This window comes from Pseudochaenichthys georgianus, chromosome 18, assembly GCF_902827115.2.
Source record: "Pseudochaenichthys georgianus chromosome 18, fPseGeo1.2, whole genome shotgun sequence".
Lineage (NCBI taxonomy): Eukaryota > Metazoa > Chordata > Actinopteri > Perciformes > Channichthyidae > Pseudochaenichthys > Pseudochaenichthys georgianus.
Genome location: NC_047520.1, coordinates 7,314,502 through 7,333,840, shown reverse-complemented (window position 1 = coordinate 7,333,840; position 19,339 = coordinate 7,314,502). Strand labels below are relative to the sequence as shown.

General features: G+C 44.0%; 1 protein-coding gene across 1 annotated transcript; it reads left to right on the top strand.

The window, feature by feature from the left end:
- Positions 1 to 7,175: 7,175 nt before the first annotated feature.
- LOC117463421 (amino acid transporter heavy chain SLC3A2-like) lies at positions 7,176 to 16,786 on the top strand. The gene is made up of 8 exons (XM_034105658.2): positions 7,176 to 7,653; positions 8,348 to 8,538; positions 8,707 to 8,880; positions 9,290 to 9,387; positions 9,907 to 10,049; positions 11,564 to 11,870; positions 12,376 to 12,435; positions 15,324 to 16,786. Exons 1-8 carry the CDS (start codon positions 7,295 to 7,297, stop codon positions 15,693 to 15,695), a joined length of 1,704 nt encoding a protein of 567 aa, XP_033961549.1. The 5' UTR covers positions 7,176 to 7,294; the 3' UTR covers positions 15,696 to 16,786.
- Positions 16,787 to 19,339: the final 2,553 nt, after the last annotated feature.

Sequence of the window (19,339 nt, the reverse complement as noted above, 5' to 3'; positions counted from 1 at the left end):
GCACTGTGATACGCAGCATCCAATTTGTTCAGGCAATTGGCAGGTGCATACATATACAACAAATCACCAGAGTCCAGCACAGGTAAAAAGGTCACAGTGACTAGCCTTTTCCTGGCCTCAAGCGAGAAACAGGACTCGTTTCTGAAAAAGAACCCTAGCCTAACCCTCAGTTTTTTAAGCAGGTTATTGACATGGAGTTTAAAAGAGAGACAATCATCAAGCCAGATACCAAGGTATTTGTAACAGGCAACAACTTCAAGTTTTGTTCCTTGCGTAGTTACAATATCTAAAACAGGCTCTGGTGTCTTTTTAGCTTTTGAAAACAGCATTACCTTGGTTTTATCCACATTTAAAAGAAGCTTTAGTTCAGAGAGCTGAGTCTGAATAATGTTAAAAACAGCCTGTAATTTAACAACAGCCTCTTTAATGGAGGGACCTGCACAATACATCACGGTATCATCCGCATAAAAATGTAAAGTAGCTTCATCCACATTATCACCTACGCTGTTAATATATATGGAGAATAAAAGTGGTCCTAAAACAGAACCTTGTGGTACACCATTAGAAATGTTTAACCACTCAGAAGACAGTCCATCAAAGTGAACACATTGGGACCTTTCAGAGAGGTAGTTCACAAACCACCCACTGCAAGGCTGGATAGGCCAATACTGAGTAGCCTCTGCTTTAAAATGCGATGATCAACGCTGTCAAACGCTTTGGAAAGGTCAATAAACAGAGCTGCACAACTCTGCTTATTATCTAAAATAGTAGTAATGTCATTCACCACTTTCATTGTGGCAGTGATGGTGCTGTGTTTCTTTCTGAATCCTGACTGATGTTTAGACAGGATATCATTTATACATAAAAACTCCTTTACTTGTTCACTCACTAAGCGTTCGAGCACCTTCGCCAGAACTGACAATTTAGAGATTGGCCTATAGTTATTTAAAATAGTTGCCTCCCCTCCTTTCAGTAAAGGCAAGACATAAGCAGACTTCCATACTTTTGGAATTGTGTTCGTGCTGAGGGAGAGGTTAAAAAGAGTAGTAAGAGGTGGAGCAATAAAATCTGCAGCTATCTTTAAAAAGAAAGGCTCTACGTTGTGCGGGCCAGCCGGTTTCCTAGGATCTAACTTGGATAATGCTTCATGAACAATACCAATAGTTAAAGGAGTACAACTGAAAGGGTTTTCCAGACCACATTGTTCAGAGTCAAGGATTGGAGCGTTCACAGAAGCAGAAGTACAGTCAGTGACAGAATCAAACAGAGAGCCACAAGACACAAAATGCTCATTAAAGCAATTTAGCATAGTAGCCCTGTCTGATATAGTGCCAGATGCTGTGGTGAGGCACGGAGGTAGCTCATTTGGGATATCACCAGTGGAAATCGATTTTATGGCTTTCCAAAATTTCCTAGGATTATTCAGGTTTTCTGTGGTAACCGACAAATAGTACTTTGATTTAGCACTTTTTATTTGAGATGTGAATCTATTTCTTAGCTGCCTAAAACGTAGCCATTCTACCTCTGAGCCTGATTTCCTAGCCTTAGCCCAAGCATTATTTCTCTCATGAAGGAGACTGGACAGCTCAGCAGAAAACCAGGGATTGTTTCGTCCCTTCACTCTAAATTTACGCAGAGGTGCATGTCTATCTATAATTTTCATAAAACCAAGATAAAAATAAGACCATGCGGTTTCTACATCAGCACACAGATTGATTTTACCCCAATCAAAATCAAACCGATCATGTAAAAAACCCTGCTCCACAAAGTGTTTTTTGTCTCTCTTTGTGATGATACGTGGTTTAATCTTTTGGCCCTTACGGCCCGTCTACACTACAGCGTCGAAAGCTCCAATCTGCCCATTCACTTTCAATGGGGTGACGTCACGTAGCCGCGCTTTTTTCGGCGGTCCGTCTCAGGCAACAGAAGTTGAACAATGTTCAACTTCTGTCGCCGGAGTAGCCAGCGCCAGCCAATCAAATCCTGTTTCCCAAAATCTGACAGCTGAAGCCGTAGCCAATCAAACCGCGTCTAAGCTGGGAGAGATATCCCGCCGTTCATTTCTATATTTCAAAAAAAGATGGAGGAGAAACTAACTATCGCCGTAGCAAATCACCCGGTTTTGTATGACCAGACCCTCTTCACCTACCGGGATACAAACCGGAGGAACCAGGCATGGAGGGAGGTGGCAGAGACAGTGGGGGAAACTGGTAGGTTTTCGCCTGTTTGGGGAGTTTATATATATATTGCTCGCATAAAATCCCCGGGGGTTTTTGCTTTGTATGTCGGGGGCGGGAGATTCATGTGATTGGTTGTTGGCCGTGTTGCTTGAATAAAATCCCCAAGCTCCAGACACGCCCAGCTCCAAGCTTTTTTTGATGCTGTAGTGTGGACGCTCCGTTAGTGTCCCTAATTGTGGCTACAACACAGTGGTCACTCACATCATTAGCAAATACTCCCACAGATGAGTATTTATGTGGAACATTTGTTAAAATTAGATCAATTAAGGAGGATTTATTTGGGGACTTAATATTTGGGCGAGTAGGACTGTCTATAATCTGGGTAAAGTTCAAAGAGGTACACAGGTTTTTAAAATCCTCTGACACAGAAGTTAACCAGTCCCAATTAAAATCACCAAGCAGCACTATTTCCTTGTAGGAAAGTTGTGATAACAGTTTTGCCAAAGACGATAAAGAGTCCTTGACAGCCGAAGGGGCCCTGTAGCAGCCCACCACCATGACCTGTTGACCCTTTGTTACCTCAATATTCACGGCTAAAAATTCTAGCAGTTTACTAACAGATTTGGAAACCATATTAGTTACACAAAACTTATTTTTCACATAAATGGCAACGCCACCACCTTTTTTAGGCCGGTCAGTACGATATACACTGTAACCATTTATGTAAATGTCAGAGGCCAAAATGGATTTATCTAGCCACGTTTCTGATAAGACAATGACATCAGCATCAGTCGAACTCGCCCAAATACGGACACAATCTAATTTAGGTAACAGACTACGCACATTTAAATGAATTAAACCTAGCCCAGATCTAGATATAAAATCAGCAGGAGTAGCTATTTGACTAATACTGCTAGGTGGACCTGGATTTGGCTGTACATTTCCTGATAGTAACAACTATAAAAATACCAAGCACCTTTTCCTCTTAATCAACACACATACATTGTCAGCTGTTCTAGAGTCACCAGCAAACTTCGCGAAAGTGAGATTAGAGTTTAAAAAACAATTCTGAAGGACCATCGTGGCAGGCATGTGAGAAAGACAAACATTTTCCGAAATGAAAGTCCGCGACAGTGCAACCAGCAATTGTTCGTGCAACACCTCCGAAACTGTACGGGGGATGTCCACTGCGGGCGTCAGAACATACCCGAATCCAGTAGATTGTTCAGGACGACTAGCGATCTTCTCCTTGTCCAGCACAGCCAAGAAAAGGCACAGCAGAAACACGACACCCGCCATTCTCCCAGTCCAGCACAACAGTATCCACGCTGTTCCCGGAGCAAGGTGGAACCAGGCCTCAGCTACAGCAGCACAGCAGAGCAGGTGGAACCAGGTGTGTGTGTGTGTGTGTGTGTGTGTGTGTGTGTGTGTGTGTGTGTGTGTGTGTGTGTGTGTGTGTGTGTGTGTGTGTGTGTGTGTGTGTGTGTGTGTGTGTGTGTGTGTGTGTGTGTGTGTGTGTGTGTGTGTGTGTGTGTGTGTGTGTGTGTGTGTGTGTGTGTGTGTGTGTGTGTGTGTGTGTGTGTCAGGGTGTCAGGGTGTCTGGGAAAGTGTATGTAAGAAGGTTTATATATATAGGATTACTTTAAAACAGTCCCAAATAATACATGTTCACTTCAATACAGTTCAAGATAATACAGTTTAGAACAATATCTGTTTGCTTTACTCTTCAATGTTTGTTTCTCTTTTCTGATGGATTTGTGTCTCCATGTCCGCGGCCTCTTGTTATACGTAGGCATGCAGTGCTGATGAACGTGTACCACCGCACCGTAGCTCAGTGTGAACCTGCTGAATCCTCCCCAGCTTCATCAGCGTCTCTGCGGCAGCGCGGCGGACAGGGTTGCTGTGGTCGTTCAGCATCAGGTGCAGCAGCTTGTGCACCACGTCCTGAAACACAGCAGAGACAGAGTGAGCCTGGGAGGAGGAGGCCGCGAGCTGATTTCTTAATATCTTCTGACCTTATTAATGGGCCCTTTGAGGCAGCAGAGAGTGTTGCAGGACACCAGTCTGGTTCTCCACTCAGAGCTGTTCAGCTGCTCCGCCAACAGTGAGCGGACAAGAGTCTGGAAGAAACAACGGGGGGCGGGTTAGAAGACTCAGTGGAAGATAAACACAGTTTCTTTGTTTTTAACTTGTTTAAAGGGAAATGGAAACACTTTTCAAACTGCTTTCCATGCGACAATATTATTTATCTAGTCTATTTCCAATGTAAACGATCGAGATACGCGAATTTACTTTTTGAAATACGTGCCTAATGACCATGGGCGCTTCCATTGCTCCGGGACTTTCCCAGTGACGTCACTGATTGGGTACGGCTTCCTGGGCCAAAGCTCAATAACAAACAACATGGCGTGCAATGCACCAGTAGTTTACATTACAAGAAAACGGTCGTCGTCAGGAGTTTATTGTATTGCCCCAGGCTGCACAAATGGATTTTATACGAAGAAGGAAGAAGTACATTTCCATAGGCTGCCACTAAAGGATGAGAAGCTGCTCAAAGTCCAGTCTGGATGCCTGGTTCAATACAAAACATTGGATTTGAAGCCAGGATCTGTTCCCACAATATTCGATTTCTCAACGTATGCAGTCGGGAACACCGACCGTCCCAGCACGTCGGCCGCGCAAGACAATGACAGTGTCAACAAACGTGAAGTTCGAGCCACCAAACGAGTTGCTTCAGCTGCCGAGAGAGAGGTAAATATTGCAGCACTACCAGATTACTAGCTCACACATGTATTTACTGACACAGTGTGACCTTATTAATTAACGCAATCGCGTCCAAACTAAATGGTAGCTATTATTATGACGCACAATAGAGAATTGGGGGTGTTCTATAGCTCAACTAATTAAACTGGCATACACACGCTCATCTGTCGAAAACAGCCCTAAAAAGGCTAGTATTGCTATTGATGGATGGTATTGCAGGACCCAGAGCGCACGGAGCACAGAGCGGACAGCAGATAACGGAATAGCAGTTGTATTGCTTATAGATTATCAGAACATTTCAAAGGGGACACAGCCCCATTGGATATTAACCTATGGATTAACTACATCATCGTTTTTATCGTTGTAATGCCATTGAAGACCAGTTTAGACCAGACAATGAGGAAGGTAAGCCGTTAGCCTGGCGTATGTTAGTACCTAGCGCCACTTGTTTTGATGTACGTTTTTTGGATAACCTCGCGAGTTTGTATCTTCCAGTGTTGAGGTGGGCACCGTTAGATTCTGTGTCTCCTTGCGATCATAAACGATGTGTTGGATGTGCGGCTAGGATAAGTAATAAGGGAGCTATCGGTGCAGTACTAGGTTAGCATTTTCGCTCGGGGCTAATTCAGAGGCTCACTGTTAGCATTGTGTTTTTTTAATTTTTTTATTCCGGATCGTATGCCACTCTATTCGACCGAATCGGTTCATAAGCATAGGCCATGGGATGCCTGGTAACTGTAGATGCTTCCACATCAATGTCATCTCCCGACGAATAGTCAAATTCATCGTTCAAAACGTCGATCTCATTGCAAAATTCCTCCATCGCTGCCATATCTGCTACGTTGTGTTGACTTCCGGTGGAGCAAAACACAGCCAGTGACGTCACCATTTGGGACTCCCCTAATGGCGGCGGCCTGGTCCCGGAATTCCCCACCCGGCTGGCGGATAATTAATTTTCTTTTGGCGAGTAATATCATATACAATAAATATTACGATCAATATCCATTGTAAAATGAATAAACTACCGGAATATTATAACTGTAATTGGTGTTTCCTTTCCCCTTTAACCAATCATGTCCTCAAAACACACTGTTTAATATAACATATGTTATCTGGTTTCTGTGCTGGATGAAAGAAATCATGAGTTCTCTGCTGTGATTTCATGCAACAGGTTTTCAAATAGCAACACGTAGGTCTCCACTGTGCACGTGGTGTCAGATTATAACCTGGTTTCTCTGAGAGCAGGAAAACACACTGATGGGACTTGAACTCTGTGTGTCTGACCGTCTGGCTGCTGAGGAAGCTGAGCAGAGGAACCACCAGCTGGGCATCGAGGGGTGGATCCGGATCCTCCTGCTGATCCTCCTGCTGATCGGCCTCACATAGTTGTGCTATCAAGAGTCTGGATGACTCTGTGATGTTGATCTCCACCGTGAGCTGAACACTGTGCAGCCAGCCAGCCGACAGCACCTGCAGCATCTGAGCCACAAGACCAGGTGGTTAAAGGAAGCCCAATACGCTTATACCAAGTCAGTACTGAGAGATAAATGCAGCGAAGGACAACTTATTCATCACAATTACAATATATTAGCAGCTGAAACAGTTTGTTAGGCAAATTAACATCACATGAATCTTTCTGTACCGAATTGTGAATATAAACCACACAATCTTGACCAAATAATCTAGTTAACAAAAATATCCTGATATTAACTTCAAACTATTTATAAAGTGATGCAAGATTTAAAATTCGTGAAGCGTTCTATATTGCCATATTTTATCATAGTGTAATGATTTTATGATTTTTCAAAGATTTGGTTTAGGCGACACAGCGCCGCCCTGGCCGCTGCTGGTATTGCAGCTGCAGAGTGGAGCCTCTCACGGCCCGTCACTGTGTTCAAAACGTTCCCTTCAATCTATTTATCTCTTAAAACTACAACAAGACCTGATCAAATATGGACTTTAGTGTCATCGGGTGTATATCTAAGTGTTTCCTTTAGACTCAAAGGTTGAAGTTCACGTTTCTGCTCGCAAACTTCACTTCATCTGGTTATTTCTTACATTTATTTATTTAAGTGTGTTGCTTAAAAAACATCGTGTACACATCTACTCGGAAAGGTAAAGCTAGGACTCTGTTTTCACAAGAAACCATGAATGCCTTTCGCCTTCAAACTGATATTTTAAAATGGTGCGGTCAACACGAGTTCCCATATTTCCCACAGCGATGAACGCACCACCTGTCTGCAGTGTTACAGGCAGACAGACATCACGACCACCTCTCAACGTGCAGCACTGGGTTTCACCGGGTTCTTACGTTAGATTAATTAACGGTAAATTAACGGAAAGTCTCCGGTATGACCACCGAGGAGACGAACGTGGATCTGAAGGAGGTGGAGACCAAAGATGATGCTGAGCCGAAAGAGAAGGAGGAGGCTGAGGATTGCGCTCCGTTCGCCGCGGATGCTGATGCGACGGAGGCCGATGTGAGTGAAGCAGATCTGGACCAGGAGGATCAGGAGAAGCTACCGATGACCGGGGGAGAAGGAGAGGGACACCGGGCCGTGGAGGCACCTTCTGCCGGGGGAGCAGAACCGGGAGCCGCGGGTGAGAAGAACGGCTCCGTGAAGCTGAAGATCCCCGAGGAGGAGCCGGAGGAGGTGAAGTTCACCGGGCTGACTAAAGAAGAGCTGATGAGGGTGGCTGGCACTCCGGGGTGAGCAGGCCCCCACACACACAATGAATCAGTTGGCCTACATACAGGCAGCGTTGGACAATATAGCAGCCTTAAACACACCTCTACCATCCATACAAACATTTATATCGTAAAATACTGATGTATACAGTATGTTTTATATATTCATATGTTGGTTAATATGGCGGCATTAACTAAGTGAAAGTCTGAATCCTTTATCTCGTCTTTTGAGGCTTTACTTAATACCTGTTATTGGAGGGTGTGTGTGTGTGTGTGTGTGTGTGTGTGTGTGTGTGTGTGTGTGTGTGTGTGTGTGTGTGTGTGTGTGTGTGTGTGTGTGTGTGTGTGTGTGTGTGTGTGTGTGTGTGTGTGTGTGTGTGTGTGTGTGTGTGTGTGTGTGTGTGTGTGTGTGTGTGTGTGTGTGTGTGTGTGTGTGTGTGTGTTTTCCTAGCATTACTATACTTGTAGGGACCTAAATCTGTTTACACAGTCACGTGTGGGGACTGGCCTCCCTCATGGGGACAAATTGGAGGTCGCCATGAGGGGGATCATTAATTTTAGGGTGAAGACTTGGTAAGGTTAAGGGTTAGTGTTAGGCATGTGTTGGTTATGGTTAAGGTTAGGATAAGTCTCCAGGAAATGCATGTAAGTCAATGTAATGTCCGCTGAAGTGATATGTGTGTGTGTTGGTTCTGATGCTCCTGTGGGTCCTCAGCTGGGTGCGGACCCGCTGGGCGCTGCTGGTGGTCTTCTGGCTGGGCTGGCTGGGCATGCTGGGTGGAGCCGTGCTCATCGTGCTGCAGGCGCCGCGCTGCAGAGACCTGCCCGCCATCAACTGGTGGAACGAGGGTCCGCTGTACCAGGTGGGAGACATCCAGGCCTTCAGCGACACCCGGGACCTGAAGGGTGAGGAGGAGCGAGAGCTTCACTCTGGGAGACGCTTCAGATATTCATTGCTATCGGAATGTTAAGAGCATTCCATGGAATATAACAACAAGTGAATCTCAAACTGACCTACCCCACCTTTAATATAAGATAATAAGACATTTTGTCCCCCCCCCCCTCCTCCCTCAGGCGTGGAGCAGAAGATCAGCAGGCTGTCTCAGCTGAGGGTCCGGGGGCTGGTGCTCGGGCCGGTCCACGTCGCTCCGGCTGACGATGCCATGAGTCTGAGGTTCGAAGAGGTTTCCTCTGAGGCCGGGAGCCTGGCGCAGTTCAAGAGCCTCGTGCAGGCCGCGCACAAGAAGGGTGAGACTATCAGGAGTCAGGCTGTAAAGAGGGGTGCAGAAATGAGCATGCTTGTCATATGTCTCTCTCCATAGAGGCTGAGTCATCATGTTAATCACGTAGCTATCATCTGCCTCAAACAGTCTGATGCTCTCCCAGGTCATCACACATCCTGGCATGTTCACAGCTCCAGTTGGGATGCCTTTGTTAGCATGCTACTCTCATGTTGGAAGAGGACATTCAACACCTCGTCTTGAAGTTTTTTTAACGTGTTTTTGGTTGTTAGCTTAAAATAGGGTCTGTGGTTAACACAAGCTGAAGAGATGTTCACATTTTGTTCTACTATGTGCCTACAAAAAACGACTAAACGTCATGACGCAGAAATAAACAAGGGGTTTGCGTTTCGTGGTAACATGCCGTGTGTCCGCAGGCATCTCTGTGGTTCTGGATCTGACTCCGAACTATCAGGGAACATCTGGACCGTGGTTCTCCAACACCAGTGTGACCAGCGTGGCCGAGAGACTCAAGGTGAGTACGATGACCCGAGGAATAACTTTATTTATATTCTCATGTTTCACAAAAGTGACAAAATAAAATAAATAAAAGTATTACTCAGCTGTTATTATTATGTTTTTCAAGACACAACTTCTACTTCCTGCTTCTTCACGCACATGCTCTCCAGTACAGGTTAGCTCTGAGTGTTAGCGATGCTAATGTAAACACCGACCATAGTACGTCCAAAACAGTCGGGCATTGTTTCTGATAGCAACGTTTCTGATTGGCCCGTGGGTCCACATTTCAGATGTTACGTCATATCGGACGCAAATCTGGATCAGCTCCGTTGTTCCCCGCTTTTAGAGATTTGGGTACGGAGGAAAAGAGAGAGGGTTTTATTTGCTGACGCTGCGTGAGTTCCCCGACACACCGGGGACACATGTTGATGTAGAGAAGACATCACAAAGTGCATTTTGCATGACAGGAATCAGACTGCCTCCATAGCGTGTTGCAGTGTGAGTCCTCCTCTCTCACAGCTCTCTCTGTCCTCAGTCTGCTCTGGTGTTCTGGATGAAGGAAGGTGTGGACGGGGTGCAGCTGTCGGGGGTGGAGCGGGTCGCTGCCGTGGTGCCGACTCTGTGGGCCGACATCCGAGCCATCGTCCAGAACGGGACGGACGAGGGTCCCGACAAGAGGTCAGGGACCTTTTAAAGAGACCCTGTTCTCTGGGGGTGTCCCTCTCCTGTCGTGTGCTCCACAGCCTGTTGCCGCAGCGACCTGCGTCTTATAGAACTTTGTCTTCTTCCCTGCTTTATATCTTCTTACTGTGCATTTGTAATTCAACATGTATATTTTCTACTTTTTTTAATGCTATTTTATTTCTATTTGAGATGTTCACATTTTGGAATGTTTATTTTTAGTCTTTTAATTTCTCTAATGTAGAGTGCCACAGTGGCGCGTCCTAAAACCCGGAAGCACACTCCTTCCGGGTCCTTCCACATGTCTACTCTATTTTTATAAATGATAAAAGTAGGGTAGACATGTGGAGATTATCCGGCTGAACGAAACGTGATCCGTCTCTTAAATGTGTTTCGACCACAGACCTGATTTCCAGCTATTTCCCTAAATCCGAGAAGTTGCATTGGTTTCTGTCGAAGGAACCGGAAGTGGTCAAATGCTAACTAACTTCCGGGTTTTAGGACGCGGCACTCTATGCCACGTCTTTTTATGCTGCTGCAACGCAAACATTTCTTAAATTGCGATCAATAAAGTACTTCTTATCTTCTCTTATCTTAGTGCATGTAAATGGTCTGCAGAGGCTAAAATCCCCGTGTTCCCTCCAGAGGGGGTTTCAGCATCAGAATACCTTTCGTCCTTCAGAGGGGAAATTACATTGTTACAGCAGCAAAGAGCCGGAGACAGCTTCATGTTAACTAAGAAGCATGCATACAAAATATTAAAGATACAATTTTTTTTTTAAATCATCCATAGCATTCATCTGTTTGCAACTTACAAATTATTGATCTTATCCAGGGGGTCCGCGGGGTCTTAAAAGGTACTAAAAGTTGATAAATCAATTTAGCGGAAATTAAGGCTATTAAAAAGTATTAAACGGCATTTTCCAAGGTATTACATTTTGTAGCTTGTTTTCAGTAAGTATATGAATGGTCCAGAGAGGTTGTGTTCTACAGTCTGCCTGAATGTAGTCATGGCGTAGGTGTGTCGTGAGATTCTGTAGTTTATTGATGGCATCCCGTTGGGTTTGACGTCATCTGAACAGGACGTCGCACGCTCACTGCTTGATAGCACGAAGGTCCGTTTACGCCGGTTGCTAAGCAACATCGTTATGGGGAAATGCAAGTCTGCGTCCAAATGGTTGGAAGATAAGGAGGAAGGACAATCAATACTGTATATAGTCAGTGTGAGGTGAAGTGTGTCGCCAAGGTAACCGGTTAGAACTCCAAGTGGCGATGAGGTCTTAACATGTATGGAAAGCATACTTGCCAACCTTGAGACCTCAGAAATCGGGAGCATTTCAAAACCACCGCGGGGGGGGGGGGGTTATTGATCTGTGTTATGGTGTTGCACTGTTGGAGCCTGTGGTCTACACCGTAGCTAATGTACGAATGACGATAAAAGCCTTGAGTCTTGGAATAAATAAAGAATAAAACAATAAATAATAATAAAATGATTCCTCATGTGTGTGCAGGGTCCTGATCGGCATCACTGAGCGCTCCTCGGCTGAAGAGGTCTCCTCCCTCCTCTCCTCCTCCGGGGTGGACCTCCTCCTCTCGGGGGTCCTCCGCCCCCCCGCTGCAGACCCCTCTCAGTCCCTCCAGCTCCTCTACTCGTCCCACAGCCAGAGCCAGCTGGCCTGGAGCCTGGGGGGCCCGGCGGGGGGGCACCTGGCCTCTGTGGGGGGGGTGGCGCTGCTCAGGCTCCACCAGCTGCTGCTGCTCACGCTGCCCGGGACCCCCGTCTTCAACTACGGGGACGAGATCGGCCTGATGGACGAGGTGAGGACGCTTTTTATGTCTTTGTTTACATCATTGAGGTGTGAAGTGTGTGTGTGTGTGTGTGTGTGTGTGTGTGTGTGTGTGTGTGTGTGTGTGTGTGTGTGTGTGTGTGTGTGTGTGTGTGTGTGTGTGTGTGTGTGTGTGTGTGTGTGTGTGTGTGTGTGTGTGTGTGTGTGTGTGTGTGTGTGTGTGTGTGTGTGTGTGTGTGTGTGTGTGTGTGTGTGTGTGTGTGTGTGTGTGTGTGTGTGTGTGTGTGTGTGTGTGTGTGTGTGGTGATTACCAGTAGTGTATTTTTTAAACAATATATTTATCGACCTTTCTTAATTTTCTCAAACTATAAAAAGCCATAACAAATACAAGTCAAACAAACCACTAAACAAAAAAAGAGAAACAGCTCGGATCTATAGAATATGGTCAGATATAATACCTTTCTAGATATTTCACAAAAACTATTTAAACTTGATGATTTGTAATTGATCTTGATATTTTATTATCTGTGTTAAAGGACACCAAGTTTCCCAGAATGCTTTGGGACTCTGAAGAGGAGCTGAACGGGACTCTACAGGTAAAGAAACTAAAGATGGAGAAACCGCCTCTTGTTATAACTAAAGGTCACATGACCTGAGTAGACGTACCTGAGATATCAGAAGGAGAGTTATGCATGATGACATGTTTTTGTAGACCAATCAGGAAGCTATCGTGGCAAAGGCTCCCAGAACCAAAAGCATTCCAATTTGGAATATTGCAGAAAAGTAATCTCTGTGGCAAAAAACACTTTATGATTTTTGAAGTTTTAATGCAATCTCAAGAAGTAAAATTGAATGTTGGGCTATAAAGGAACTACAGCACGGTCACATGACTTCACGCCACCACCGCTAAGCTAAAGGTGGCTAATGTTGGGCTATAAAGGAACTACAGCACGGTCACATGACTTCACGCCACCACCGCTAAGCTAAAGGTGGCTAATGTTGGGCTATAAAGGAACTACAGCACGGTCACATGACTTCTCGTCACCACGCTGAGCTAAAGGAGGCTAATGTTGGGCTATAAAGGAACTACAGCACGGTCACATGACTTCACGCCACCACCGCTAAGCTAAAGGTGGCTAATGTTGGGCTATAAAGGAACTACAGCACGGTCACATGACTTCTCGTCACCACGCTGAGCTAAAGGAGGCTAATGTTGGGCTATAAAGGAACTACAGCACGGTCACATGACTTCACTTCACCACCGCTAAGCTAAAGGTTGCTAATGTTGGGCTATAAAGGAACTACAGCACGGTCACATGACTTCACGCCACCACCGCTAAGCTAAAGGTGGCTAATGTTGGGCTATAAAGGAACTACAGCACGGTCACATGACTTCTCGTCACCACCGCTAAGCTAAAGGTGGCTAATGATGGGCTATAAAGGAACTACAGCACGGTCACATGACTTCCCGTCACCACCGCTAAGCTAAAGGTGGCTAATGTTGGGCTATAAAGGAACTACAGCACGGTCACATGACTTCTCGTCACCACGCTGAGCTAAAGGAGGCTAATGTTGGGCTATAAAGGAACTACAGCACGGTCACATGACTTCTCGTCACCACCGCTAAGCTAAAGGTGGCTAATGATGGGCTATAAAGGAACTACAGCACGGTCACATGACTTCCCGTCACCACCGCTAAGCTAAAGGTGGCTAATGTTGGGCTATAAAGGAACTACAGCACGGTCACATGACTTCTCGTCACCACGCTGAGCTAAAGGAGGCTAATGTTGGGCTATAAAGGAACTACAGCACGGTCACATGACTTCACTTCACCACCGCTAAGCTAAAGGTTGCTAATGTTGGGCTATAAAGGAACTACAGCACGGTCACATGACTTCACGCCACCACCGCTAAGCTAAAGGTGGCTAATGTTGGGCTATAAAGGAACTACAGCACGGTCACATGACTTCTCGTCACCACGCTGAGCTAAAGGAGGCTAATGTTGGGCTATAAAGGAACTACAGCACGGTCACATGACTTCACGCCACCACCGCTAAGCTAAAGGTGGCTAATGTTGGGCTATAAAGGAACTACAGCACGGTCACATGACTTCTCGTCACCACGCTGAGCTAAAGGAGGCTAATGTTGGGCTATAAAGGAACTACAGCACGGTCACATGACTTCACTTCACCACCGCTAAGCTAAATGTTGCTAATGTTGGGCTATAAAGGAACTACAGCACGGTCACATGACTTCACGCCACCACCGCTAAGCTAAAGGTGGCTAATGTTGGGCTATAAAGGAACTACAGCACGGTCACATGACTTCTCGTCACCACGCTGAGCTAAAGGAGGCTAATGTTGGGCTATAAAGGAACTACAGCACGGTCACATGACTTCTCGTCACCACCGCTAAGCTAAAGGTGGCTAATGATGGGCTATAAAGGAACTACAGCACGGTCACATGACTTCCCGTCACCACCGCTAAGCTAAAGGTGGCTAATGTTGGGCTATAAAGGAACTACAGCACGGTCACATGACTTCTCGTCACCACGCTGAGCTAAAGGAGGCTAATGTTGGGCTATAAAGGAACTACAGCACGGTCACATGACTTCACTTCACCACCGCTAAGCTAAAGGTTGCTAATGTTGGGCTATAAAGGAACTACAGCACGGTCACATGACTTCACGCCACCACCGCTAAGCTAAAGGTGGCTAATGTTGGGCTATAAAGGAACTACAGCACGGTCACATGACTTCTCGTCACCACGCTGAGCTAAAGGAGGCTAATGTTGGGCTATAAAGGAACTACAGCACGGTCACATGACTTCCCGTCACCACCGCTAAGCTAAAGGAGGCTAATGTTGGGCTATAAAGGAACTACAGCACGGTCACATGACTTCCCGTCACCACCGCTAAGCTAAAGGAGGCTAATGTTGGGCTATAAAGGAACTACAGCACGGTCACATGACTTCACTTCACCACCGCTAAGCTAAAGGTGGCTAATGTTGGGCTATAAAGGAACTACAGCACGGTCACATGACTTCACGCCACCACCGCTAAGCTAAAGGTGGCTAATGTTGGGCTATAAAGGAACTACAGCACGGTCACATGACTTCACGCCACCACCGCTAAGCTAAAGGCGGCTAATGATGGGCTATAAAGGAACTTCAGCACGGTCACATGACTTCTCGTCACCACCGCTAAGCTAAAGGAGGCTAATGTTGGGCTATAAAGGAACTACAGCACGGTCACATGACTTCACGTCACCACCGCTAAGCTAAAGGTGGCTAATGTTGGGCTATAAAGGAACTACAGCACGGTCACATGACTTCACGTCACCACCGCTAAGCTAAAGGCGGCTTACTGACGTATTTAATGTCATGGAATAAGAAAATGTGAATCTCTTCAGTTTGTGCCAACCACAGACTTTATTTCAGACATCTAGTATAATCTTTTCTTTACTTCCTCTTCCTCTCTCTACAGGAGGAGCGAGTCGAGCGCCTGTCGCTCCGCAGATTCTTCCAGACTCTGAGCGAGCTGCGAGTGAAGGAGCGCTCTCTGATGTTCGGAGACTTCCTGCTGCTCTCTAACTCCTCTTCCTCCTCCTCCTCCTCTTCCTCCTCGCTGGCGTTCCTGCGTGTTTGGGATCAGAGCGAGCGTTACGTGGCAGCCTTTAACTTCGCTGCAGCAGAGTCTGCGGTGCTGCAGCTGGTCGACGCGGCTCTTCCTCCGCAGGCGGTCGTCGTGCTGAGCACCAACAGCAGCGCTCTGCCCGGCGACAGCAGCGTGGACCTGAAGGAGCTGCGGCTCGGCCCCCTGCAGGCCGCGCTCCTCAGGTTTCCCTACACCGGGTAGACTTTAGATCCATTATCTGTGTGTAGGTCCAGAAAACATGAGGGTTAGAGCTCCATTCAGACAGGAAAATCTCCCTTTTTATGACTTATTGAAATTCAACACACATATAAAAAACTGATATCATCAAGTGTGACTTTAGATTTTTTTTTAAGTATTTATAATTGATTGAGTGAGGGTTTGAATACCTTTTGTTCAACATGTTACTGCTTAAAGAGAATTTAGCAGACTTTTAATGCGAGACAGTTTTAAATAATCTGAATCAGAAATCCTCAATTTGTCCGTCCCTGGGAAATGTTACGTAACAAAGGGAACCGATAAAAAGGTAGACACAGTAGGTGTAGGAGCCATTTTATGGGTGTTGATGGTGTGTCAGTTTAGTGCAATATTATTTATGAACACTGGGTGGCGGGGTTTAGCTGCACCGGGTGTATATAAAGAGGTCATAGGTGACAGGAGAGGAAGGGACACAGAAGGAAGACAGCATACCGATTCCACCAGCCCGGCAGATGCTCATCACAACAATTAGAACTGTACAATTAACCCTGGTATGTAAAGCTGAATAAAACCTCATTATAAACTACAACAAAGGACCGGAAACTCATCTGTTTGTGTCTGCGTCTGGATCACTCTTCAGCCCTTCTGTGAAAGTAACGGCAAAAATATATAGGACATAAGAAAGGAAATTGACATTACAGTAGGTATAGCTAACTTGTTGAATTAGGAGGGAAGCACACATTAATTCAATACATGGTAAGAATTTGTTTTGAATTAGCAGCGGGAGTATGAACAAAAAAAAAGTGATTGATAATAACAAACAATCAACTTGAAAATCCACCACAGTCTGAATGGAGCTCTCATCGAATGATCTGGTTGTGTTAGATAAATGTCAGCTGCTCCTTCACATTTACTGTTAGTGTTGAATATAAATCTGATGACACACCTGCTCACTGTCAGTGTTCAATCTGCAGAGACAAAAATAAAAACGAAGCAAATCAAATTGAAGTCATTTTAACGTGAGTCCATAAACACATGCATGGGAGAATTAAAAATGTCACTTTACTAAAAAGTTGATTCCATTAAATGAACGATAACTGCTTGTTGTACTTTCATCATCCATTGTGTTTTATACAAATATTTGATTCTTATTGATTTGTGTTACCTTTAAACAAGATGAATGCTAGCTGTTTCCAGAGTGTATGCTAAGCTAAGCTAACCAGCTGCTGCTCAGTCGTGTTCAGAAACCATCAGCTGTAGTCAGATTGGTCCTCATAATTCAGGGGTGTCCAACTCAATTTCATCGCGGGCCACATTGGCATTATGGTTGCACTCAAAGGCAAGGCAAGTTGGCATTATGGTTGCACTCAAAGGGCTGGATGTAACTTTAAGACTATATAAAAATACATATATAAATATTTAATGTATATAAAATAATGTATTTTATTACGTGATTGCCTCTGCATTGGATTATTATCGGATAGGGTAATAACTTCATAATTAACTACGTCTGAAAGCAGAAGTCTACGGCAAATAATTGCAAGTCTCTTCAGTGCGCATGTCACAAAATGATTTGAAAAGACAAATTCTGGAAAAAAAAGTCAAAATAAATATTTAAAAAAGTGACATTTTGAAGAAAAAAGTCAAATTGTGAGAAAAAAATGCATATTTGAGATGCATTGTGGGACATGTAGTTTATGGGCAACGTGCTTCCGTAAATCGGCATGTAACCGTATAATAAACATATTATAGTATTATATTTAACATATTATATCCAGGGTTCTCATTCACCTTCAAACTGAATATTTACTTTGCAGAAAGTCATACAAATCTGCAAGATCTGCACATTCCTGTTGCAGTTTGATCAAATCTAAACTTTTATGAAGATCTACCAAGCATCCTCTGCAGGGATGGAAGTTAAACTAGACTTAATAATAATAACAAGGCCCCAGCTCAGTATGTGTCTGTTCTCTCACTGTTCCCTGTGTGTGACCTGAATAAGCACAAACATGTTTTTAAAGGAAACAAATTAAAAACATTTCCACTTCTTAGAATTTAAATATCATATTAGTATTTATGTATTTTTTATTTGTAATTTATTAATCTCTATATTTATTTGTTTCTTTTTATTCATATTAATGTTTATTGTTCAAGTTTTCACATATTATTCATTATTACTTTTAAAACGGTACCTCTGCATGGATAAACATATTAACCTATAGTAATAATAATAGATTTATTTTGTTAGCGCTTTTACAGGTGCTCAAAGACGCTTTACAGATATAGTGAAAAGAACAACAAATAAATATATATAGTTAATGTCAAATTCAAGTCAAATAATACAAAAACAATCACACATTAAAAGCCAAATTGAAGAGGTGAGTGTTTGAAGGTGGTGAGGTCAGGTCTCTGGTGGGTTGTGGGAGTGAGTTCCAGAGACGGAGAAGGCTCTGTCCCCTATGAACTGTCTGATATGACTGAAAACATGTATGATATTATTAGTTACTGTAAAAGCAGGAATTTACTATTATTAGGAAGTCATTCATATTTTCCTTGTGGACTTAATGTTTGGTTTGATCACATTTCCTGGGCCCAAAGTGACACTTTCACCATTTCTGTTTTGTCCAAATCTAAAAATTATATTATTATTGCATGTTATATTAAAACCATGAGTGCATCAAAAGTACAATATCTGCATCAAATGTAGAAGTAGATACAACACATTATACAATAGTAATACTGTACATGTAAAGTACCTCAAATATAAAAACTACAGTACTTGAGTTAGTGTACTTATACATCCGGTGGGAGATAACAATGAAACACCCTCAGTGTCTTTATAATTTAGTTTTTGAATGACTGTGTATAGTTGTCTTATTTCCCATCTCTTATCGACTGCAACATGAAAACATCAACACATTGCTTGTGCAGCAGAGGACATGAACAGCTGTTTTCCAAAGCAGCCTGATGGAGCTGTGTGTGTTCAGTTACACAGGAAGTGCAGCTGTGTGTTCCTGCAGACGGAGGTTTCAGATCTGCTGCTCTGTGACCACTTCCTGTCTCTGCTCTCTGCACAACAACACCTCCACCTGCTGCACACACACACACACACTTCCTGCACCCACACACTTCCTGTCATACTGACACTGTTTGAACTGAGGGACAACGTCTTTGTTCATCGAGAGAATGTAAACCGCCACAAGCTTGTCTCTTGTACAAAGTAAAAACAAAACATATGATCAGGATTTTCTTCACACTAATATCTCGATGAAACTTCCTCAGTCCATACAGTAGCTGACATTAACAAAGTTGTAATTAAATATCCCACGTTTGCTGAAATGTTATGTTGAAATATGCAAATGAGACATTGATGCTAACTGTTGGTGAATTTAGGAGAAATCTACAGAATCAAATAGACAACGTTTGTAAGAAAATGTTTTTTTTTTATCTAAAAAAATATGTTGAAGAAGCAAAATCTTAAAAAATATCAAATCTTAAAATAGAAAAGTTAGTAAAATAAACTCCTGAAAGTGGAAAACTTCTTTATTCATCAAGATATTTTAAAAAGTCATAAACGTCTCTCACTTGTGCAAAAGAAAAAAAAAAATATGACTTAAATTAAAAGACTTAAAAAAGTGAAATGATTTGAT

Bases quoted from the DNA above. Each gene is read 5' to 3' on its own strand.
- LOC117463421 (XM_034105658.2), top strand. From the start codon at position 7,295: ATGACCACCGAGGAGACGAACGTGGATCTGAAGGAGGTGGAGACCAAA. The intron at 9,388-9,906 runs GTGAGTACGATG...CTCTGTCCTCAG, and splicing joins GCGTGGCCGAGAGACTCAAG to TCTGCTCTGGTGTTCTGGAT. The intron at 10,050-11,563 runs GTCAGGGACCTT...ATGTGTGTGCAG, and splicing joins GACGAGGGTCCCGACAAGAG to GGTCCTGATCGGCATCACTG.